This window comes from Eubalaena glacialis, chromosome 11 (assembly GCF_028564815.1).
Source record: "Eubalaena glacialis isolate mEubGla1 chromosome 11, mEubGla1.1.hap2.+ XY, whole genome shotgun sequence".
Taxonomy (NCBI): Eukaryota; Metazoa; Chordata; class Mammalia; order Artiodactyla; family Balaenidae; genus Eubalaena; species Eubalaena glacialis.
In genome coordinates this window covers 74,515,747-74,542,323 of record NC_083726.1, presented here as the reverse complement: position 1 = coordinate 74,542,323, position 26,577 = coordinate 74,515,747, and the positions used below count along the sequence as shown (strand labels likewise).

Genomic DNA, 26,577 nt, shown 5'->3' with positions numbered 1-26,577 from the left:
TTTCCAGATTTGGACATGAACAAGGGTCTTTTTAAAAATTAATTCTAAAATAATAATAAATCACATAAGATTTTATAACTTTTATATTTGAAATTCCATTTTACTCATACATGTTTGACCTCAAAAAGTTTAAGTTTTTTAATTGGGCCCAACATGTTAGAGACCAAAAGAAAATACTAACTCCTCACACACAAATAAATTCCAAGTGGTTTGGTAAAATCCACAATGAGATTTTAAATATATACATCTGCCCCTGAAAACAGGGTCATTCAACAAATAATCATGTGTGCTGAATTACATCTCCTCTTCACCAACCACTGGGGCTCCCTGGAGCTTCAGGATGACTGAGTCACACACAAGGAAGGCTTCTCATGCTGTAAGAACTCCATTTCCTCCTCCAAATCCCAGGGTCAAAGATAAGACTTCACCATCCACTCCTCCCATGTGAGTGGAAAATCAATCAGAGAAACATTAAGTACCTTGTTGATGTAGGGCAGGGACTGTATCTGGTGGCAGGGATGCAAAGATAAATAAGGATGAGTCACTAGTGGGACAGGGACGGGAAGATCAAACGTCAGCTGCCGCAGAGATGCATTACTGAGGTTCTGGAGGGGCGCAGAGAGGTAGGCACTGCCCTCCCCCATTCTGAGGTAAGACCTGCCTCCACCCTTCCTCAGAACTCTTATTTACCTGCGCTGTAAAACCCCAGGTTTTTTCCCTCTTCTTTGAGAAGTTCATTGTCAATGAACCTCCCTATTGCAACAGCCTGAATAAAATCATCTCAACTGTCCAATGCATTTTGTCTTCCACAAAGGGTATCATCTTGCGCTGACTGTAATCCAAGGAAAAGGAGTGACAGTTTCTGTTCATGTGTGAACAAGGGGGTCAAGCCGTTTCGAAAGGGCAGCTAGGCAAAGCCTCTCTGAGCAGTGGTCTCATAAAGGTTTATTGCTTCTATTACACAGAAGCTTCCCTGAAACACCACCTTTTTGGTTCTGTGACTATGCACCATGTGCACACTTACACACAGACACACTCTCACACAACTTCACCACCTGCATAGAAAGCAAAGGAGACACACCCACTAGTGAATATTATGTTGAAGAGGCTTCAATGCACATTTTTAAAGTAGAATCCCTAATTTAAAATAGTCGTAAGAGTAAAAACTGAGGCAACTGATAAAATAAGACATTTTTAATGACTGATTAAGAAGGGGTCAGCAAACCATAACCCATAGGCCAAATTTGGTCACCTTCCTATTTTTGTAAATAATAAAATATAACAGGTACAAAATAATAAGCTTTTGTGTTTTATTGTCACAAGCCACACTCATTCCTTCACAGACTGTCTCCGGCTGCATTCATGTTGCAACAGCAGGCTGAGTAGTTCCAACAGAGACCATGTGGCCACAAAGCCAAGTATTAACTATCTGGCCCTTACAGAAAAAGTTTGGGACTCCTGGAATAAGGCATCAAAATAAAAATCATTCTACCAACAATGAGAACAGCCCCAAGCCTATTACATTAAAAGCACAATTAAAATATCCCTATTAGTACCTTTTTAAAATTTCTTTCAGATGAAACATGATTTTACCTAATTTGTAGACTTTCTACTCTTGTACAACCCAATAAAAACAATACTAGCATCTACTGGACTAAGCAGAAACACCTAAGTACTTCTATATCTGTCTTTTTCAAAAAAAGTTCACACAAGAAAACTGAATGATGAATCACGTTAAATTTGCTAATGGAGAGTAGTATCAAAAGGTCTTCTTAGCATAGAAAATCGCTACTATGTTACTAGTCCTCAAATTTAATATATTCTTTTTGCGAGGCAATGTTTACATTTTCTTTGCATAATGCTGGATTAAATAGTGAAGCTCAGGAACTCCACCCAGACCATCTCAGGGTGTGTCCCACTCTACCCCACCTCCAACCTAGTCATCAACTCCCTGCCCTGAGAATCAGGAGGTTCTCAGTCAATGGGGGCGGCTTCTTCCTTTTGATGATGATGGAGTCTTGGCTCTAGTGAAATAAACTGGAAAGGAAAACTGAAAGCATATTTTAAAGAAAGTTTAATGCAAGTTAAGAAATGTTTTTCTGAGAAGGAAAGGGAAATGATGTTGTCTGTGTGTTGGGATGATAACCCTTGGAGGCCTTTGGGAAAGTGAATGAAGAGGGGGAGATGCCAGAAGCAAGAAGATCAGTGGAAGCCATTGTTAGCTATTACCCAAGTGGAGAAGATGAACAGAAGAAACCCAACGCAGGCAATGACATCAAGAGTGGAGAAGAGGGAATTGATGGGAAATATGCTCTCAAGGTGAAAGCAAGTGAATTAAATTAACTTGCCAACTGACTCTGAGGGTTGTCTTATTTATATATTTTCAGGTTGTTTTGTGTTCTTTCCTTTAGAAAAGGAAGACATTCTTAAGGAAATTTAAAAAGTTCTAAGCTTCTTAAGAGCAAGGACCAAGTCTAATTTATTGTTTCAGCATCTACATCCAAACTGCATAGCACAGAAGTGGCATGATATGCACAGTTGGCCAAGTGGAATAAGGAAAGGCTTGAGAGGTGGTGGTGTGGGGATCAGATCCTGCCTCTTTCACTTCCTAGATGTTTGACTTTGACAGCTGTTCATTTATTCAGTACAATATGGATGATAATGTCTAATTTTTAGGGTTGTTTTAAGAATCAGAGAGAATGTGTGTGTGTGTGCGCACACAAGAAACATTTACAGAACTAGGCATTCAGTAAATAGTTATTACTACTGTCATTTTCACACTATTATTATTTAAATATGAATAAGACAGCAGTATAAAAGATCTTTGCTTTTATGCAAAGCTGGTTTTAAAAGTCTCTGGGTCTCAGACTTCCCTGGTGGCGCAGTAGTTAAGAATCTGCCTGCCAATGCAAGGGACATGGGTTCGAGCCCTGGTCTGGGAAGATCCCACATGCCACGGAGCAATTAACCCTGTGTGCCACAACTACTGAGCCTGCGCTCTAGAGGCCGCGAGCCACAACTACTGAGCCCACCTGCCAAAACTACTAAAGCCCGCGTGCCTAGAGCCTGTGCTCCATAACAAGAGAAGCCACCGCAATGAGAAGCCCGCACACTGCAACGAAGAGCAACCCCCACTCGCCGCAACTAGAGAAAGCCCGTGCACAGCAATGAAGACCCAACACAGCCAGAAAAAAAAAAGTCTCTGGGTCTCCTCCAACCCCCAGAAAAGAACATTTATTGGGCTCTATCTTTAAAAAAAAAAAGTATTTTGAAGGTTTATTCTAAGACATGCAGTGGGAATCATTTTCAAAGAAATATCTTGAAACATTCAGGGAGGAAACAACTATACAAAAAATGTGAGACAATTCTACAGCAATTTATTACTGATGCAGCTTCAGAAACCTAGTATTTTTCTCCTCAGTCTATCCTGCCAAGCACACATCTCCTTATCAAAGGCTACTACATTCAAGCAATATAGATGCTGATAAGTAAGTTAACTGAAATGTAAACACCTGTGGTAAGTGTTCACTAAGATTAAAAATTAAATAATTTGTTAAAAATACTTTATTTAATTAGTTAAATTCGTTAAAGTTAACTGATTAAAAATCACTCTCACTGGGTAAACCAAAGGGTTTACAGGGCTTGATGTACAGTGGTAATAGGAGGAGAAAATTAATGTTATTTGCCTACTCTATCTACCAATACAAACTGAATTTAAAACGTTAGAAAAGGGGGACCTTCAAGATGGCGGAGGAGTAAGATGTGGAGATCACCTTACTCTCCACAAATACAACAGAAATACATCTACATGTGGAACAACTTTTATAAAACACCTACTGAACACTGGCAGAAGACCTCAGACTTCCCAACAGGCAAGAAACTCCCCACATACCTGGGTAGGGCAAAAGAAAAAAGAAAAAATAGAGACAAAAGAATAAGGACAGGACCTGCACCTCTGGGAGGGAGCTGTGAAGAAGGAAAAGTTTCCACACACTAGGAAGCCCCTTCCCTGGCGGAGACAGGGGCTGGCGGGAGGGAAGCTTTGGAGCCACGGAGGAGAGCGCAGCAACAGGGGTGCAGAGGGCAAAGCTGAGAGATTCCCGCATAGAGGATTGGTGCCGACCAGCACTCACCAGCCTCAGAGGCTTCTCTGCTCACCCGCTGGGGCGGGCGGGGGCTGGGAGCTGAGGCTCGGGCTTCGGAGGTCAGTTCCCAGGGAGAGGACTGGGGATGGCTGCATGAACACCGCCTGAAGGGGGCTAGTGCACCACAGCTAGCCAGGAGGGAGTCCAGGAAAAAGTCTGGAACTGCAGAAGAGGCAAGAGACGATTGTTTCGGGGTGCATGAGGAAAGGGGATTCAGAGCACCGCCTAAACAAGCTCCAGAGACAGGCGCGAGCCACGGCTATCAGCGCGGACACCAGAGACGGGCATGAGACGCTAGGTCTGCTGCTGCAGCCACCAAGAAGCCTGTGTGCAAGCACAGGTCACTATCCACACTTCCCCTCCTGGGAGCCTGTGCAGCCCACCGCTGCCAGGGTCCCATGATCCAGGGACAACTTCCCCAGGAGAACACATGGTGTACCTCAGGCTGTTACAACATCACTCTGGTCTCTGCTGCCACAGGCTCGCCCTACATTCCGTATCCCTCCCTCCCCCCAGCCTCAGTGAGCCAGAGCCCCTTAATCAGATGCACCTTTAACCCCATCCAGACAGGACGGAAACAGACGCCCTCAGGAGACCTACATGCAGAGGCGGGGCCAAATCCAAAGCTGAACCCCAGGAGCTGTGCGAACAAAGAAGAGGAAGGGAATTTTCTCCCAGCAGCCTCAGGAGCAGTGGATTAAATCTCCACAATCAACTTGATGTACCCTGCATCTCTGGAATACCTGAATAGACAACAAATCATCCCAAAACTGAAGCGGTGGACTTTGGGAGCGACTGTAGACTTGGGGTTTGTTTTCTGCATCTAATTTGTTTCTGGATTTACATTTATCTTAGTTTAGTATTTAGATTTAATTATCTTTGGTAGATTTGTTTATTGATTTGGTTGTGCTCTTCCTTTTTTTTTTTTAAATATAGACATATATTTTTTTTCCTTTGTCACTTTTTGTGAGTGTGTATGTGTATGCTTCTTTGTGTGATTTTGTCTGTATAGCTTTGCTTTTACCATTTGGCCTCGGGTTTTGTCTGTTTTTTTTTTTTTTTTTGGTATAGTTTTTAGCACTTGTTATCATAGGTGGATTGGTTTTTTGGTTTGGTTGCTCTCTTCTTTCTTTCTTTTCTTTTTTTTTATTACTTTTTAATTTTATTATTTTTAATAATTTTTTTATTTTTTATTTTAATAACTTTATTTCATTTATTTATTTATTTTTCTTTCTTGCGTTCTTTCTTTTTCTCGCCCTTTTCTTCTAAGCCGTGTGGCTGACAGGGTCTTGGTGCTCCAGCTGGGTGTCAGGCCTGTGCCTCTGAGGTGGGAGAGCTGAATTCGAGACACTGGTCCACCAGAGACCTCCCGGCTCCACATAACATCAAACGGTGAAAGCTCTCCCAGAGATCTCCATTTTGACACTAAGACCGAGCTCCACTCAACAAACAGCAAGCTACAGTGCTGGACACCCTGTGCCAAACAACTAGGAAGACAGGAACATAACCCCACCGATTAGCAGAGAGGCTGCCTAAAATCATAATAAGGTCACAGACAGCGCAAAACGCACGACCAGACACGGTCCTGCCCAACAGAAAGATAAGATCCAGCCTCATCCACCAGAGCACAGGCACCAGTCCCCTCCACCAAGAAGCCTACACAACCCACTGAACCAACCTTAGACACTGGGGCGGACACCAAAAACAATGGGAAGTACGAACATGCAACCAGCGAAAAGGAGACCCAAACACAGTAAGTTAAGCAAAATAAGAAGACACACACAAAGCAGATGAAGGAGCAAGGCAAAAACCCACCAGACTAAACAAATGAAGAGGAAATAGGCAGGCTACTGGAAAAAGAATTCAGATTAATGATAGTAAAGATGATCCAAAATCTTGGGAATAGAATGGAGAAAATACAAGAAACGTTTAACAAGGACCTAGAAGAACTAAAGAGCAAACAAACAATAAAAATGAACAACACAAAAAATGAAATTAAAAACTCTCTAGAAGGAATCAATAGCAGAATAGCTGAAGCAGAAGAACGGATAAGTGACCTGTAAGAAAAAACAGTAGAAATAACTATCACAGAGCAGAATAAAGAAAAAGGAATGAAAAGAATTGAGGACAGTCTCAGAGACCTCGGGGAAAACATTAAATGCACCAACACTCAAATTACAGGGGTCTCAGAAGAAGAAGAGAAAAAGAAAGGGACTGAGAAAATATTTGAAGAGATTATAGTTGAAAACTTCCCTAATATGGGAAAGGAAATAGTCAATCAACTCCAGGAAGCACAGAGACTCCCATACAGGATAAATCCAAGGAGAAACACGCCAAGACACATATTAATCAAACTCTCAAAAAGTAAATACAAAGAAAACATACTAAAAGCAGCAAGGGAAAAACAACAAATAACACACAAGAGAATCCCCATAAGGGTAACAGCTGATCTTTCAGCAGAAACTCTGCAAGCCAGAAAGGAGGGGTAGGACATATTGAAAGTGATGAAATGGAAAAACCTACAACCAAGATTAATCTACCCAGCAAGGATCTCATTCAAATTCGACGGAGAAATTAAAACCTTTACAGACAAACAAAACCTAACAGAATTCATCACCACCAAACCAGCTTTACAACAAATGCTAAAGGAACTTCTCTAGGCAGGAAACACAAAAGAAGGAAAAGACTTACAATAAAAACCGAAAACAATTAAGAAAATGGTAATAGGAACATACATATCGATAATTACCTTAAATGTAAATGGATTAAATGCTCCCACCAAAAGACACAGACTGGGTGAATAGATACAAAAACAAGACCTGTATATATGCTGTCTACAAGAGACCCACTTCAGACCTAGGGACACATACAGACTGAAAGTGAGGGGATGGAAAAGGATATTCCATGCAAATGGAAATCAAAAGAAAGCTGGAGTAGCAATTCTCATATCAGACAAAATGGACTGTAAAATAAAGACTATTACAAGAGACAAAGAAGGACACTACATAATGATCAAGGGATCAATCCAAGAAGAAGGTATAATAATTGTAAATATTTATGCACCCAACATAGGAGCACCTCAATACATAAGGCAAATGCTAACAGCCATAAAAGGGGAAATTGACAGTACCACAATAATACTAGGGGACTTTAACACCCTACTTTCACCAAAGGACATATCATCTAAAATGAAAATAGATAAGGAAACAGAAGCTTTAAATAATACATTAAACAAGATGGACTTAATTGATATTTATAGGACATTCCATCCAAAAACAACAGAATACACTTCCTTCTCAAGTGCTCATAGAATATTCTCCAGGATAGATCATATCTTGGGTCACAAATCAAGCCCTGGTAAATTTAAGAAAATTGAAATCGTATCAAGTATCTTTTCCAACCACAATGCTATGAGACTAGATATAAATTATGTGAAAAAATCTGTAAAAAAAAAAAAAAACACATGGAGGCTAAACAATACACTACTAAATAACCAAGAGATCACTGAAGAAATCAATGAGGAAATCAAAAAATACCTAGAAACAAATGACAATGAAAACACAATGACACAAAACCTATGGGATGCAGCAAAAGCAGTTCTAAGAGGGAATTTTATAGCAATACATTCCTACTTCAAGAAACAAGAAGCATCTCAAATAAACAACCTAACCTTACACCTGAAGCAATTAGAGAAAGAAGAACAAAAAAACCCAAAGTTAGCAGAAGGAAAGAAATCATAAAGATCAGACCAGAAATAAATGAAAAAGAAATGAAGGAAACAATAGCAAAGATAAATAAACAAAAACTTGGATCTTTGAGAAGATAAACGAAATTGATAAACCATTAGCCAGGCTCATCAAGAGAAAAAGGGAGAAGACTCAAATCAACAGAATTAGAAATGAAAAAGGAGAAGTAACAACTCACAATGCAGAAATGCAAAGGATCATGAGAGATTACTACAAGCAACTCTATGCCAATAAAATGGACAACCTGGAAGAAATGGACAAATTCTTAGAAAAGCACAACCTTCTGAGACTGAACCAGGAAGAAATAGAAAATATGAACAGACCAATCACAAGCACTGAAATTGAAACTGTGATTAAAAATCTTCCAACAAACAAAAGCCCAGGACCAGATGGCTTCACAGGTGAATTCTATCATACACTTAGAGAAGAGCTAACACCTATCCTTCTTAAAGTCCTCCAAAATATAGCAGAGGGAGGAACACTCCCAAACTCATTCTACAAGGACACCATCACCCAGATGCCAAAACCAGACAAAGATGTCACAAAGAAAGAAAACTACAGGCCAAGATCCCTGATAAACATAGATGCAAAAATCCTCAACAAAATACTAGCAAACAGAATCCAAGAGCACTTTAAAAGGATCATACACCATGATCAAGTGGGGTTTATCCCAGGGATGCAACGACTCTTCAATATACACAAATCAATCAATGTGATAAACCGTATTAACAGACTGAAGGAGAAAAACCATATGATCATCTCAATAGATGCAGAAAAAGCTTTCGACAGTATTCAACACCCATTTATGATAAAAACCCTGAAGAAAGTAGGCATAGAGGGAACCTACCTCAACATAATAAAGGTCATATATGACAAACCCACAGCCAACATGGTTCTCAATGGTGAAAAACTGAAACCATTTCCACTAAAATCAGGAATAAGACAAGGATGCCCACTCTCACCACTACTATACAACATAGTTTTGGAAGTTTTAGCCACAGCAATCAGAGAAGAAAAAGAAATAAAACGAATCCAAATCAGAAAAGAAGAAGTAAAGCTGTCACTGTTTGCAGATGACATGATAGTATACATAGAAAATCCTAAAGATGCTACCAGAAAACTACTAGAGCTAATCAATGAATTTGGTAAAGTAGTAGGATACAAAAGTAATGCACATAAATCTGTTGCCTTCCTATACACTAATGATGAAAAATCTGAAAGAGAAATTAAGGAAACACTCCCATTTATCATTGCAACAAAAATAATAAAATACCTAGGAATAAACCTACCTAAGGGGACAAAAGACCTGTATGCAGAAAACTATAAGACACTGGTGAAAAAAATGAAAGATGATACAAATAGATGGAGAGATATACCATGTTCTTGGACTGGAAGAATCAACATTGTGAAAATGACTATACTACCCAAAGAAATCTACAGATTCAATGCAATCCCTATCAAACTACCAATGGCATTTTCACAGAACTAGAACAAAAATTTTCACAGTTTGTATGGAAACACAAAAGACCCTGAAGAGCCAAAGCAATCTCGAGAAAGAAAAACGGAGCTGGAGAAATCAGGCTCCCTGACTTCAGACTATACTACAAAGCTACAGTAATCAACACAGTATGGTACTGGCACAAAAACAGAAATATAGATCAATGGAACAGGATAGAAAGACCAAAGATAAACCCACGCACATAAGGTCACCTTATTTTTGATTAAGGAGGCAAGAACATACAGTGGAGAAAAGATAGCCTCTTCAATAAGTGGTGCTGGGTAAACTGGACAGCTACATGTAAAAGAATGAAATTAGAACACTCCCTAACACCATACACAAAAATAAACTCAAAATGGATTAAAGACCTAAATGTAAGGCCAGACACTATAAAATTCTTAGAGGACAACATAAGCAGGACACTGTACAACATAAATCTCAGCAAGATCCTTTTTGACCCAGCTCCTAGAGAAATGGAAATAAAAACGAAAATAAACAAATGGGACATAATGAAACTTAAAAGCTTTTGTACAGCAAAGGAAACCATAAACAAGATGAAAAGACAACCCTCAAAATGGGAGAAAATATTTGCAAATGAATCAACTGACAAAGGATTAATCTCCAAAATTTACAAGCAGCTCATGCAGCTCAATATTAAAAAAAGAAACAACCCAATCCAAAAATGGGCAGAAGACCTAAACAGACATTTCTCCAAAGAAGATATACAGATTGCCAACAAACACATGAAAGGATGCTCAACATCACTAATCATTAGAGAAATGCAAATCAAAACTACAATGAGGTATCCCCTCACACCAGCCAGAATGGCTATCATCAAAAAGTCTACAAACAATAAACGCTGGAGAGGGTGTGCAGAAAAGGGAACCCTCTTGCACTGTTGGTGGGAATGTAAATTGATACAGCCACTATGCAGAACAGCATGGAGTTTCCTTAAAAAACTAAAAATAGAACTACCATGTGACCCAGCAATCCCAGTACTGGGCATATGCCCTGAAAAAACCATAATTCAAAAAGAGTCATGTACCACAGTGTTCACTGCAGCTCTATTTACGATAGCCAGGACATGGAAGCAACCTAAGTGTCCATCGACAGATGAATGGATAAAGACGATGTGGCACATATATACAATGGAATATTACTCAGCCATAAAAAGAAATGAAATTGAGTTATTTGTAGTGAGGTGGATGGACCCAGAGTCTGTCCTACAGAGCGAAGTAAGTCAGAAAGAGAAAAACCAATACCATATGCTAACACACATATATGGAATCTAAAAAAAAAAAAGCAAAAAAATGGTTCTGAGGAACCTAGTGGCAGGACAGGAATAAAGACGCAGACATAGATAATGGACTTGAGGACACTTGGTTGGGGAAGGGTAAGCTGGGACAAAGTGAGGGAGTGGCATGGACATATATACACTACCAAATGTAAAATAGATAGCTAGTGAGAAGCAGCCACATAGCACAGGCAGATCAGCTCGGTGCTTTGTGACCACCTAAAGGGGTGGGATAGGGAAGGTGGGAGGGAGACGCAAGAGGGAGGAGATATGGGGATATATGTGTATGTATAGCTGTATATGTATAGCTGATTCACTTTGTTATAAAGCAGAAACTAACACACCATTGTAAAGCAATTATACTCCAATAAAGATGTTAAAAAAAAATAAAACGATAGAAAAAATTAAGAGTAATTCTTCGATCTTTGAGAAACATTCGGGAAGATCTCTTCTGATATTTGTTAATAGGCAAGGTTCTTCAGATATCACACGACATGGTTATTAATACCGTGATTCTAGAGCCCATCAATGGAACTTTCCTGTTATCACTAAATAGTCCCAACATTCAAGAGTAGTTCATGTGCCTTCCCCTTTGAGATGGAGAAAATTGGGTTTTCTTCAGAATATTCCTCTAACCTTCTCCACACCCTAGGTAACCTTTAAAGGGCACAACAACTTGTCTTTTCTCAAGGAAAAAAACTCCAGACCAGAGTTTTATTTACAAACCAGACTATCACTTGTGTTGAATGATGGGTTTAGGGTTAAGTTGGAAATGAACTACCCTAAAGCAGCAACTCAAGAACTATATTCCTTTTGAAATGTACTTTGTTGGGTTTTCTCCTCCTATTTGTATTAAATACAGAAAAACTTCACAATGTGTAGGAGTAAAAAAGAAAAATTTGACACAATCAAAACTCCTTTAGCATGGATTTTTTTTATGAAATATGGATTTAAGTACATCGTAGCAAGAAAGCAGAAGGATGAACCATGAAGTACTACCTATCAACTTCCTAAGACAATCTGGATTTTCAATACAAATTAGTGAAAATGGCTTGAAAGGCTACAGGTAATGTGAAAAGTACTTCCTTCTCCTGTGATTTGCCGAGTGGAAAATCTTCTCTATGCCATTCTTTATCTCTTTGTTTAAGAACTATTCTAATTCTGCTTATGATTTTAAAAATTCTCTGGGGTTTAGAAAATCCAAAGCAACCTTTATTTAAAGCCATGTTGAATTAAATAGAGGTTCTTTTAAATAAGTCATGATGCCTAAAAAAGTAAGTTTAACTAAAATCTGAGGAACTTCCCTGGTGGTCCAGTGATAAAGAATTCACCTTCCAATGTAGGGGATGCAGATTCAATCCCTGGTTGGGGAACTAAGATCCCACATGCCACGGGGCAACTAAGCCTGAGCACCACACCTACTGAGCTCGGGCACCTTAATGAGAGAGCCTGCATGCCACAAACTACAGAGCCCATGCGCTCTGGAGCCCACATGCCACAACTAGAGAAGAGAAAACCCGCACGCCACAACTAGAGAGAAGCCCACACGCTGCAACGAAGATCCCGTGTGCCACAACTAATACCCGACACAGCCAACAAAATTAAAAAAAAAAAAGACAATAGAATTATATATTGTTTTAATAATCCTTCAGCTTACAGCTTGTTAACACAAGGATAGAAAATTAAAGCAGCTTTTTACTTGACCTTTTATTTTAATCTACCCTTTACCATAGGAGATACGTATAACAACCTCACACGTTGACAATTTGGGCAATTCTGTGACAACCTCAAGAATATTAGATATAGATATGTTTTCTTGGCCTACATGTGGAAAATTGGTTGTCATCTTGCTGAGAAACAATTTGTTAATATCTATTTCAAGTTCACCCAGTAAATAGCATACATGCAATTACTTTGGGTCAGAAAGCACTGTACTATCACACGAAGAAAATATAAGCAAAACTACCAGAAATATTAGGAAAAACGACACTTTGCTCTAAGTGCAGCAGATGTCACCTGCAATGAGAGTTCCACTGCAATGTCACTAGGCTGGAATTAGATTTCTAAAGAAACTTTTGGAAGGATTTCTATCAAAATCGATGATATATATCTAGCCTTTCTGACCTCTCTGCAGAACATGATTTGTTGAAATGACCACAGACAATATCAGTTCACAGGGAAAGAAACTGACTTATAAGGATATGAGTCTTGATGACCTAATTGTAAAATTACTGGAGGAAAAAAAGAGAGAGATGCAGCTGTTCTTTCCTGTACACCATAGATGTGACCCCCAAAGAGCTAGAGGTAAATCAAACCAGGTTTTAAAAAACAAACTCACAGGAGGGTCTTGAATAAATTTTCTACCCTACAACATTCTTCCTTTCCAGGCTAGAGATTAAACTACCCAACAAAGGGAAAACACAGAGCCAACATTCTCCCAGTTTACTGAGTTGATTTGTTGATACAATTAAACAAGGTAAATCTTCTTGATGTAAATGTTTCTGCAAAGATTATACACCACATAGGTAACCCTGAATGCACTACAATAGTGACTAGCAACCAGTAGGCCTGGATCTAATTTCAGTTTAAAGCATTAGTTAGTGCCTCTAGGCTGCTACTTCTCACATATACCTAAATATTAAGATTTTAGTGCCCAAAGGGTAGGGCCAGCTTTCTCAGTGACACTTTTACATGAAATAAATCAATTTTGGAAGTATCTGTGATTTAGGTGACCTAGGTAATATTAATTGTAAAATATATATATATATATATATATATATAAATAGATAGGACACACAAAAAAGCTTTTTCCTTAAAAGAAAGTCCATATACAGTTTTAAATTCCTGAGAATGACCATGTGCTGTAAACAGATGAACAGATTTGCAGGAGGCTGCCCCTGCCACCCGAGGTCTGGACTCAGTCTCCCCCTTGCCTGGCTCCCTTTATCAATCTGTTGTTGCACTGAAGTTGCCCTGACAACTCCAAGCTCCCAAAACACCTTCTCTGGTCTTTTTGTAATGGTTCTAACATCAACATCTGCATATTTCTCTAGGGAGAAAAAGCTTTCTTTGTTTACATTTTCCCTCCAATGATCCTGCCTTAATCCCCCACTGCAGAGCCCAGAAGGGAGTGGCAGAGATGATACCCTTATTTCATACTTTCCCTGAGCCCTGCCTAAGGGGTTCTTCTGCTAAGCATGTCAGCAACGGCCTTCACCCTCCTTTGACACCACCCTATATAAATACCTGTTCTCTGGTGCTGGATAAGAAATTGAAAAAGTTAAGAAAAAAAATGTTTTTTATTATGTGTGGTGATGGATGTTAAGTAAACTTATTGTGGTGATCATTTCACAGTATGTACATATATCAAATCATTATATTGTACACCTGAAACTAATATAAAGTTATATGTCAATTATACCTCCATTTAAAAAAAAAAAAGAAAAATGAAGAGATCTTGTCCATAATGGTGGAGTAGGAAGACCCTAAGCTCACCTCATCTCACGGGCACACCAAAATTACAACCATTTACAGAGCACCTATTGATGAGAAAGACCAGAACCTACCAGAAAAAAAAATATTATACAACTAAAGATACAAAGAAGAAACCACAATGAGATGTATAGGAGAGGCAGAGGTATAGTCAAGACCCACACCTCCAGGTGGGTGACCCACAAATGGGAGGATAATTACAATTGCAGAGGGTCCTTCACTGGGAAGACAAGCCCCCAGAATATTTGGCTTTGAAGGCCAGTAGGGCTTACATTCAGGAGAGCCAGAGGGCTGTGGAATGTAGAGATTCAACTCTTAAAGGGCACACACACCACATGCTCAGAGACCTAAGGCAGAAACAGTAATTTTAAAGCACCCTGGGTCAGATGCAGGCTGATCTTGCTGACTCTCCAGAAGAAGCAGGAGGCAACTGGAACTCACCCTGGGGACACAGACACTGGCAGTATCCATTTTGGGGAGCTTGTTCTACCACATGGACAGTGGTGCTAGCAAGCCCTCCCTCTAGCTTATCAACCTAGGGACCCAGCCCTGCCCACTAGGCTATAAGCACCTATACTGGGATGCCTCAGGCCAAGCAACTAGCCTGGAGGGGAAACAGCCCCCCAAAAGCAGGAAGGCTGCCTTAAGACCCCTTGAGCCCATAGCCACCCCTGGACATGGCCATGTCCACCAGAGGGCCTAGGACCGAGGACCACACATCAGTGCACAGACACTAGACTTGGGACCCTCAGGGCTATCAGCTGACTTTTCATTGCAAACCCTGCAGGCCAGAAGGGAGTGTCACAACATATTTAAAGTGATGAAAGGGAAAAACCTATATCAAAGAATACTTACCCAGGAAGGCTTTCATTCAGATTTGATGGAGAGATCAAAAGGTTTACAGATAAGCAAAAGCTAAAAGAGTTCAGCACCTCCATAACTCGTTTATGAGAAATGTTCAAGGAACTTCTCTAAGCAAAAAAGAAAAGGCCACAACTAGAAACATGAAAATTACTAAAAGAAAAAGCTCATTGGTAAAGGCAAAAATACAGTAAAGGTAGTAAATCAACCATGTACAAAGTCAGTAAAAAGGTTAAAAGGCAAAAGTAGTAAAATCTTCTGTATCTGCAATAAGTAGTTAAGGAATACACAAAACAAAAATATGTAAAATACGACGTCAAAAAAAGTAATCCTGGGAAAGGGGAATAAAATGCAGGATTATTAAATAGCATTTGAAATTAAGAGATCAGCAGCTTAAAATAATCATATATATATATGAATACATATATTGCTATAAATATACCTCATGGTAACCACAAACCAGAAACCTATAATAGATACAAACAAAAAAGAGAAAGGAATCAAAGCATAACACTAAAGACAGTCATCAAATAACAAGGGCATAGAACAAAAGAAGAGGAAATAAACAAAAAATAACTACAAAACTACCCCAAAACAATTTTTTTAAAAGGCAGTAAGCACATACCTAACAATAATTACTTTAAATTTAAATAGACTACATGCTCCCATGAAAGGACATACAGTGGCTGAATGGATACAAAAACAAACCCATATATATGCTATCTACAATGGACTCACTTCAGATCTAAGACACACACAGACTGAAGTGAGGGGATGGAAAAAGAAATCAAAGGAGAAAAAAAAAATACCTTGAGACAAATGAAAACAAAACACAATAATCCAAAATCTATGGGATGTAGGAGAAGCAGTTCTAAGAAGGAAGTTTATAGTGATACAAGCCAACCTCAGGAAATGAGAAAAATCTCAAATGAACAAACTAACCTTACCCCTAAGGAACTAGAAAAAGAACAAACAAAATCCAAAGTTAGTAGAAGGAAAGAAATCAAAGACCAGAGTAGAAATAAATAAAATAGGAACTAAAAAAACAATAGAAGAGATCAATGAGATGAAGAGCCAGTTCTTTAAAAAGATAAACAAAATTGATAAACCTTAAGCCGGACTGACCAACAAAAAAAGAGAGAGGACCTAAATCGATTAAATCAGAAATGTAAAAAGGAATACTTACAACCAACACCACAGAAATACAAAGGATCATATGAACAATTATATGCCAATAAAATGAATAATCTAGAAGAAATGGACAAACTCCTAGAAATGTACAATCTCCCAAAACTGAACCAGAAAGAAATAGAAAATATGAACAGACTGATTACCAGTAATGAAATTGAATCAATAATCAAAACTCTCAACAAATAAATGTCCAGAACCAGATGGCTTCACAGGTGAATTCTACCAAACATTTAGAGAAGAGTTAACATGTATCCTTCTTGAACTATTCCCAAAAATTGCAGAGGAAGGAATGCTTCCAAACTCATTCTATGAGGCCAGCATCACCCTGATACCAAAAACAGACAGAAATATCAAAAACAAGAAAAACAATTACAGGCCATTATCACTGATGAACATAGATGGAAAAATCCTCAACAAAATAACAGCAAACCAAATCCAGCAATACATTAAAAGAATCATACACCATGATCAAGTGGGATTTATCCCAGAGATGGCTCAATACCCACAAATCAATTAATGTGATAAGCCACATTAACAAAATGAAGAATAAAAATCATATGATTATCTCAATAGATGCAGAAAAATCTTTGGATAAAATTCAACATCTGTTTATGATAAAAACTCTCCACAAAGTGGGTACAGAGAGAACATACCTCAACATAATAAAACCAAATATGAAAAACCCACAGCTAACATCATACTCAGCAGTGAAATTTGAAAGGATTCCTATAAGATCAGGAAGAAGACAAGAATACCCTCTCTCACCACTTTTATTCAGCATAGAATTGGAAGTCCCAGCCACAGCAGACAAGAAAAAGAAATAAAAGGAATCCAAATTTGAAAGGAAGAAGTAAAACTGTCACTGTTTGCAGATGACATGGTACTATACATAGAAAATCTTAAAGCAGCCACTGAAAAAGCACTAGAGCTCATCAATTAATACAGTAAAGTTGCAGGATACAAATTTAATATATAGAAATATGTTGCATTTCTATACACTAAAAATAAAATATCAGAAAGAGAAATGTTTTACAAATCCCATTTACCATCACATCAAAAATTATAAAATACCTAGGGAATAAATTTAACTACGGAAATAAAATACCTGTACTCAGAAAACTATAAAACACTGTGAAAGACATGGAAGAGGACACAAACTGATGCAAAGATATACCATGTTGATGGATAGGAAGAATTAATATTGTTAAAATGACCATACTACCCAAGGCAATCTACAGAGTCAATGCAATCCCTATCAAACTACTAGTGGCATACTTCACAGAAATAAAACAAGTAATTTTAAAATTTGTATGGAAACATGAAGACCCTGAAAAGCCACAACAATCTTGAGAAAAATAACAGAGCTGGAGGTATCATGCTTCCTGACTTCAGACTATACTACAAAGTCATCAAAACAGTATGGTACTGGCCCAAAAACTGACACATAGATCAATGGAACAGAATAGAGAGAAATAAACTCACACATTTATGGTCAGTCAATCTATGACACAGGAGGCAAGAATACACAATGAGGAAAAGACAGTCTCTTCAATAAGTGGTGCTGGGAAAACTGGACAGCTACATGTAAAAGAATAAAATTAGAACATTTTCTCACACCATTTACAAAAATAAACTCAAAATGGATTAAAGACTTAAATGTAAGACTGGAAACCATAAGACTTCTAAAAGAAAGCATAGAACACTCTTTGACATAAATCAAAGCAATGTTTTTTGGATCTGTCACCTTAGGCAATTGGGACCTATTTAAAAGCTTTTGCACAGCAAAGGAAACCATCGAAAAAATGAAAAGACAACACACAGAATGAGAGAAAATATTTGCAAATGATATGACCCATAAGGGATTAATATCCAAAAATATAAATAGCTCATACAACTCAATATCAAAAAACAAACAACCCAATTAAAACATGGGTAAAAGACATGAATAGACGCTTTTCCAAAGAAGACACAGAGATGACCAACAGGCACGTGACAAGATGCTCAACATCACTAATCATCAGAAAAATGGAAAGCAAAACCACAATGAGGTATCACCTCACACCTATCAGAATGGCTATCATCAAAAAGACCACAAATAACAAATGTTGGCGAAGATGCGGAAAAAAAGCGAACACTTCTACACTGTTGGTGGGAATGTAAATTGGTGCAGCCACTGTGGAAAACAGTATGGAGGTTCCTTAAAAATCTAAAAATAGAACTACCATATGATCCAGCAATTTCACTTCCAGATATTTACCCGAAGAAAACCAAAACACTAATTCAAAAAGATAAATGCACCCCTGTGTTCACTGTAGCATTATTAACAATAGCCTAGACTTGGAAGCAGCCTAAGTGCGCATGTACATACAAGTCATGACTCTATTCCACATCTATGTAACATGAAATAAACTAGTAAGATAAACCATACGAGATAAGCAACAAAATGTTAGAAATGGTATATTATTTTGTACTCAAATGTGCTTTTAATTCTTAAAGTAGTAATTGTGTCTCTACTAATTCCAAGCTTTGGCTTGGCAACCTGGGATAAATAAAGATATACAGTTAGTTATTACTGAAATGTCTTTAAACTCTGGTACATGTACATGTATATATATAATCAAAATGTTCCAAGAAAATTAATCTGGTAACTTGACGATACATATAATTTTGCATTTGCTGTTCCCTCTGCCTGGAACAGTCTTCCCTTTAGTTCTCTACATTGCTGATTCTTTATCACCATTCAAACTCACCTCTTCAGAGAAGCGTTTCCTAATCATTCCACCTAAAGTAGCCCCTCTTCAGTCCCTCTATAAATATGTTATTATCCTGTTTGTTTCCTTCAAAGCAATTACCACAATTTGTAGTTATCTGGTAATTATTTACTCTTTTATTTATCAGTTGTGTGCCTCTTCCCAGTGGGCCAGAACCTTGTCTATCTACTTACTGCCACATCCCCACATTTATTGGTGTCACTCAATAAGTATTTCTGAATGAAAGACTCTTGTACAGTATTTAGAATTTTTATTTTATTATTTTTAATTTTTTTTATTTTTGGCTGCATCGGGTCTTAGTTGCACACGGGATCTTTATTGCGGCATGTGGGCTTCTCTCTAGTTGTGGCGCACAGCCTCCAGAGCACATGGGCTCTGTAGTTTGCAGCACACAGGGGGCTCTCTAGTTGAGGCGCACGGGCTCAGTAGTTGTGTCGCGCGGGCTTAGTTGCCCTGCGGCATGTGGGATCTTAGTTCCCTGATCAGGGATCAAACCTGCGTCCCATGCATTGGAAGGCGTATCCTTTACCACTGGACCACCTGGGAAGTCCCAGTATTTAGAAATTTTAAAACAGGCATTTCTCACAGGCTTTTAAAACTAAAAAATCAGACTGTGGAGCTGTTATAATCTGGTTCTCTTTTCTTACAAACCTAATAGAAAACTGAGGTTCAGTGCTCCCCCCAAATCCTTTTAGGATTACAAGTTTGGAATGGAGCCGGGACAAGTCTTTCATTTCCCTGTCTCCCAATTCCGAGAGCTTTCCCAACCAAGCTGTCATTTCTTCTAGTGTCACTTTATTAGTCCTACAGGATGTATAAACAGTGTTGAACACAAATGAAAATTGTTTGCTTCTTTTCCCATAAACTGCCTTTTTTCCCCTATAGTGGAGAAATCGCATGCTAAAGAGGTCGACTTTTATGTCATGTGCAGAAGAAGAGATGAAATCCCATTATAACCCAATCCTGTTCCACAGCATGGCCTATGAGCCTCACTTCTCCTGCAGACCTGGTCAGAGAAGCCACCATATTCACTACATAAAGTCATAAATTATGTTTTGAAACAGGAAGCAAATAAGTCCCATATACACTGACATTTCACACATCAAAAAAATTAATACATAGTTCAGCAGCTATGCCTATTTTCATCAAAGAGGTCAAATTTAAACTCAAGTGACCAAGGAAAAAAATCCTACAAATAGAGGAGGGTCACATAACCAAGTACCATAACAGTCACAAGTCACAAATCCACTGGAAACTCTGAGAGAAGAACATCGTTTACTGATCTGGAATCAGACCTATTTGGCTCACAGGTAGCAGGTAACTAAGCCACCATGTCTGATGATAAAACATTTCTGCCAAAAGGAAAGGTGGTCGTATTAAACAACTATTTTCTACCCTCCTGGAATAGCTGAGTATTTTATGGTGCCTAGGACAAGGTTCGTCCCTCCAAGCAACTGCCCTCCACTATTCAGAGTTCCTGGGCTTGAAGTCATGGCTCAAAATTCACCTCATCAGAATCCATGGACAGATTAACACAGGTCACTCTCTAACCCTCCAACACAATGGCTGACTGTTCTCTGAGCCAGAACATTTTTGTTATTTCAAAATTAGCTGTTTCTTCATGTGTAATTGTCCATCTAGCCTATCTTTTCAAATGTAAAGTGACTGAGGGCAGGACCTTCTGGTTTGTAACACAAGTCCTAGCACTACTCTCTATTTTCCAACTGAACTGACACGAAAACGATGCAATAAAATTCATCCTGTGCAGAATATGTTTTACTGTGGTCAAATTTATCAGTCACAAAAATGAAGCCCCAAATTACTGGTGCTTGTGTAACCCTGGCAAAACTGTCTGTGTGCATTCATGCCATAATGCTATTAATTCTTTACCTTTATAAAAGAACATGAGATTAGTTTTAAAATTAAGCAAGATGACAGTACTCAAATAATACAAATCCAGAAATGGAAAAATTATTAATCCTATTAGTTACAAAGTTTACAATATTTACCCAAGCATAAGACAAATTAGGATTCAGTGGATAATATTATGGTGTTAAGATTTGTGCCACTTTGTCTTTGAAGTGATATCTGCCTTTAATTTTTCTATCAATGGGTAATGCATAACAAATAAATTTTATGTATATAATTTAAAAAAAAAGATTTGTGCCAAATGTGCATATAAAGCAATATGAGGAAATAGGTAAATAGCTAACTATTTTATCTATATCCAATAAGTACAGGTAAAATAGTGCCTTACTTAGTTCCCAAAGACGTCTAATAAAAACTAAAGCAGACACAGATAACTGCAATCCTATCTACCTCGTTTCTAAAAACCCATTTGGTTACACATTCCAAACAGTCATGAGACTCAAACAGCGTGCATCGTCAACAACTGCATGGCTAGACCAGTCAGACAACTTTTTAAGTAGTCAAAGTGAAGCTACATGTTCAATGCTTTGTAGTAAAGTCAGTGGTATCCCTACTCCTAAACAAGAAGTGTTTTTTATTAAGTTGTTGTTTCTATCCTTAACATAAATTAATAAAAACTTATGTTCTAAGTAGTATTTAATATAACCTAATACTCTGAAAAGATTTCCACTCACACATCATTAGCACATGGGTTTCAAGTATACTGATTACATGTAATTACATTACATTACTGATTACAATATGAAACAACCTCGTATTTCGTTCAAGCAGCTGCTGAGAGGAATTTAGACAGAAGCATGAAAGAAGTTATTTGTAATTTAAATAGACACTTAAAATTGTATTTTAAAAATTAACACAATCTTGAACTCACTAAGTGAATTAATTTTGTTAAAGCAAAATTCTCTTTAATACTTGCACTAATGTGCAGAGTATCGGAAATGCTGACAATGCCAGGCACATGGTATATACTCAGAAACTTTTTGCTAAAAATGACTTTCACCTAGAGTGGGCTCACAATTATCTAGGGGCTTTGGTCTGAGCAAGGAGGTAATAAGATCACACTGTGTATGTAAATATCATGTACTGTGTATATGTAAGTCAAACCACGTGTGGCTACCACAGTGACCAGTTTCTGCAGAGTGTTCATTCTATTGCTTCTTCAGCTCTACCAAAAGATAGTAAGAGTGAGTGAACAGACCTTCCAAGACTTGTGTATGGCATATATCAATAAAGGGTTGTGTGTGTTTTTGGCATTTTCTCAGGTGTAAAAAATAATTTGACTAATATAAGTAAGCATCTCCATTGAACAACCAATTAATGTAGAGGCAGAAGGAAGGTTGAGAGAAAATGAAACAATTTTGGGAAATGTGAATCCAGCAGGGAATTGTAAAATGTCTACCTTTTCCCATCATTCCCATCTGGCAAATTGCTTACCCAAGTCAGACTGTCAAGATTACAGATCTTGCCGGAGAATTTTTAAATCCCTACATGATTTCTTCTCTGAAAATAAATTCATCAACATAAATTAACCAGAACCATGCTTTTTTTGTTTTCTGACATGGTTAAATTGTGATTAGACAATCAAACATTTTAATGAGAACAGGGAAATGCAAAATTATTCCATAAATAGTATATGAAGGTATTCTTAATCTTTATAAAAATTAGTATGGAAATTAATGTAACACATGTAAACAAGGTATTTAATTTTACTAAAGTGATTTATTTTGACAATAGTTCAAACTGAATTTTTATTTAATATAGAAGGTCAATAATACATACTTATCTTTTTTTAAAATATTTATATGTAAAATATACATATACTCAAAAAATGTCCCCACACTCAAAATGACAACTATGTCAAGTATATCTGACTTAAAATAAAAGAAATTACAAAAATAAAAATAGTAATTATTTGAGGACAGTGGCATTATGGCAGTGTTTTCTTCATTCTTTTATAACATTATTATATTGCTTTTAAAATTAAAATATATTTATTTTGGTTTAGTAATACATATTAAACCACTTCATCATTTAGAGACATTAAATAATACTAAAAGAATATAATTTATAAATAAAACTATTATGTAGTTTTAAAATTCATATATGTATAAAATCCACATACCTGAGCCAACCTCTTTTTCCTCTTCTTCAATGTTGTTTTTGATGCTATCATACTCCTCATCAATGGTCTGGTTACCACGCATCTGAGATAAAATTCTACGGGCCTTTTGAGTCTGTCCTTTCTGAATAAGCCATCGAGGGCTTTCAGGTAAAAAGAGAAAGCCAAAAAACTGTATAACTGCTGGAATTGCTGCAAGTCCCAGCATGTACCTGCAATAAGAAATCAATACATTGTTGTAAAATGTGGTCTTATTAGCATTGAGTATGAATAAAAGGTTTGTGTTCACCACATTAGGAATAACATATAATGGTAAAAATTAGAATGATTTTCTTTTCATCGTATGTGCATGTGTGTGTCACCAGAAAAGATATTTTTATATTGTAGTGAAAAATTGAAAAATGAGAAAAATCTGATTCTTCTTTATCTCTCCCACAAATTACAATGAAAAAGAATGGACAAAAGTCACGATCATTTTGGATAGGCATTCTGAACCAAACACAACATGCAAAACACCAAAATCACCATTCCTATCTAATACTAATATAATATAATTCTGTAATTTACAATATAAAAATGGGGCTAAGACAAAACTCTCTGATATCTGTTTAAAAGATATACTTTTCATTAAAATAAATGCCCAGATTTATTTCTTTACAGTTATTTCTTCTCTGTAAATGATTAGTTATGATTTCATTTTGCCATCAAGCATCATTTTTTTTTAGACAAAAAAGGACTTTACTTAACAAAAAAAGGGGGGTGTGGAGGGAGAGTTAGGAAAGCACATAGCAGCCGATAGCAGAAAAAAGATGAAGTCAGATGCTAATAATCATTATTAAAATGACTAGAAATATGAAAAAGCTGCTAATGTTTTAAGTTGTCATCTTCTTCAAATGTCTATTCTTAATGACTGGCAAAATTCTAAATAACAAATAAGTATAGCACTTTAAATCTACCAGAGAAATAACAAAAATAGCAATATGAGTATATCAATATCAAAGATCTCTCCAAATTATTCTGACCACTGGACTAATCTCCTAATACCTCTAGGCCGAATCTTTTTAAACTGAGTTAGATTACATAAACTTCAAGGTCTCTTTAAATTGGTGGCTTCTATGAATCTAGGACACCTGGATGTTTTCTATTGATCCAAGTTCCCAGAATATTTTCCATGGTAGATTTATGGTGGTAGAGCTCAGAAGGCCAGTCCTGATTACATAACAACCCATACTCACTGGTATTCATAAATCAACGAGAATTCACCTGACTCAATACACTTTTCAAAGCTGTTCTAACTTTTAAGCCATGCTAAACCTAAAGTATAGCAGTCCTGAAGACACATATCTTGTGAATGTCTATTATTTTCCAGGCAATTTCATTTTACTTCCAAAAAGAGTAGAAAAACAAAACACAATTGCTACATGGGTGTTAAGAGTACCTCCTACTCAAACAGTAGCTATAAATACACTCAGAAAAATTAAGATTTAGAAAGTGAACAAAGTGTTTATGAATGACTAAATGAATCACTTGGCCTACAATATTAAAGGAAATCTTATTAGACATGTTTTATACTTTAATCCATGAGTACTGATAATTACACCAATACTTAATCACTCCTTCCTCTGCTCACCTAGAAAACATTTTTAACCTCTATTTATGTCATTATACCTTGTATTATAATAAATTATTTACCTATTTCACTTGATTGCATATTTAACTTTATATTCAACATAGCACCTTATAAAGTATCTTGCACAGTAGGCATTTAGTAAATGTTTTATGAAATGATACAAAAACAGCTATATATATCAAAACTGTCTATATAAACTAAACAGAAAACTGTTTCACACTCATATAGTAACATTTTATGCAGCAACTCTACTGGATCATTTAGCTCTGCAAAGTTACTTACACAGAAATTCTTTCCAATGAAACTATTTGTTACTCTAGATATAACCAGACCTTTTCTTCTGTTTGTTACTCTAGATATGACCAGACCTTTTCTTCTGAAGACTCATCTGATGAGAACTAGAGAGATCAGCTCACACAAATGAATATTTCTGGCTTCTTTCCCTTAAGATGTTAACTTGTATAACCAAATCTTAACGTGTGTTTTAATGCTATAAATGAATGAAATTTCTATTCAGTGTGTTCTCTCTTAAAAAATTTAAGAAAAAAGGTTATCCTACATTGCCAATTATTAAAAAGAAAAGCAATAAAAAGGTAGAAACCAAATATATTGGATTAGGAAATAAATAAGAAAAGTACTAAAGATGAAAGCCTTTACTTTTCATTTCTCTATACCTTTCTTGATCTTTCCTTCTGTTTTCCAAACCCCCTTAGTGATGAATTAAGATTAAAGGGGTGCACCGACTACTTCAAAGAAGCACTGAAATGAATATAGAAACTGAATCATTTTTAGACCCGAAGATGCTCACATAATACTTTGCACTTTACTACTCACTATTTAATCCCAGAACATAATATTTTTTAAAAATTAAAAGAAAAAAGAAAAGAAGGGAAGAAAAGGGAAAATACAAAAAGAAAAATGCAAAGATACATATTAGCCTGTTTTTTTAAGTGAGCTGTAGAAGACAGAATACTTTAGCCCTCCAGCCTTCTGAAATCTCTAAATCCCAAGAGTCTAGGTCTGACTTTTACAATTCAATGCCTTAATACTAGGGTAGGAAAAAGGAACTCACACTCGATTGCCAAACTTTAAGGATATTAAAGCCTGTTTTCAGAGACTAGTCAAGATCAAACATGTTTTATACATTTACATCCTAAGATTTCTAAAAGTAAAACAAAGGAGCTTATTTTACTATATTTTAATTATCTTTCATGATAAAAATATTTTGATAGAAATAAATTACCATGGCTTTGTAGAGACCAAATACACAAGAGATCAGGTAACTGTGGTTTAGGATGGAGAGAGGGTAGGAGCAAACCTGGGTCATACTTCACCTCTGGACATATTAACCACAAAACCCTGATCAAGTTACGTAACATTTTAATGCACAGATGACAGTGTCCATTTCATTGAGCTGTTGGGAGAATTAAGTGAGATCATTCTTTTGGTACCTAAGCACAAAGAGAAAGCTCAGCAAAAAATGTTTTTACCTCCCTGACCTTCTCCCCTCTCAACTAATTCAATGCAACTTTTCTATCCCAGCTATATCATCCACCCAAACTTTTAGTAGGAAGCAGTAACCAGTTTCTTTCTTGAGGAAAAACTGTTCCTCCAATGATACGCATACTGGAGAATAAGAAGAATAAATAAGAGTTTGCTTTGCTGTGATACTGATGAAAATTTTAACATGAGACTAAGAGAGGAGGAACTCTATAGGCTAGTTAAGGCACGATTACAGACTTACCAAGAGTCCTCTAAATCCAAGGAAACCAGGAACCAGATGAATGACAAGAGTACACTGACAAACCAGGCAGGCAATCCCCAAACAGACAAGCAGCCCCCTATTGACATGGGGGATCTCATAATTATAAGCCAAATCAAGGGTTCTAAACCCTGGCTGC

The 26,577-nt window shown here is 37.1% G+C and overlaps 1 protein-coding gene across 1 annotated transcript in view; it reads right to left on the bottom strand.

Annotated features, from left to right (window-relative positions):
- Nucleotides 1–26,577, bottom strand: part of SLC2A13 (solute carrier family 2 member 13) — a 450,793-nt gene that overhangs the window by 323,349 nt on the left and 100,867 nt on the right. Inside the window, exon 3 of the mRNA XM_061205134.1 lies at nt 23,050–23,258. Within this exon, the coding sequence (XP_061061117.1) occupies nt 23,050–23,258 (209 nt within the window). The remainder of the gene's footprint in view (nt 1–23,049; nt 23,259–26,577) is intronic.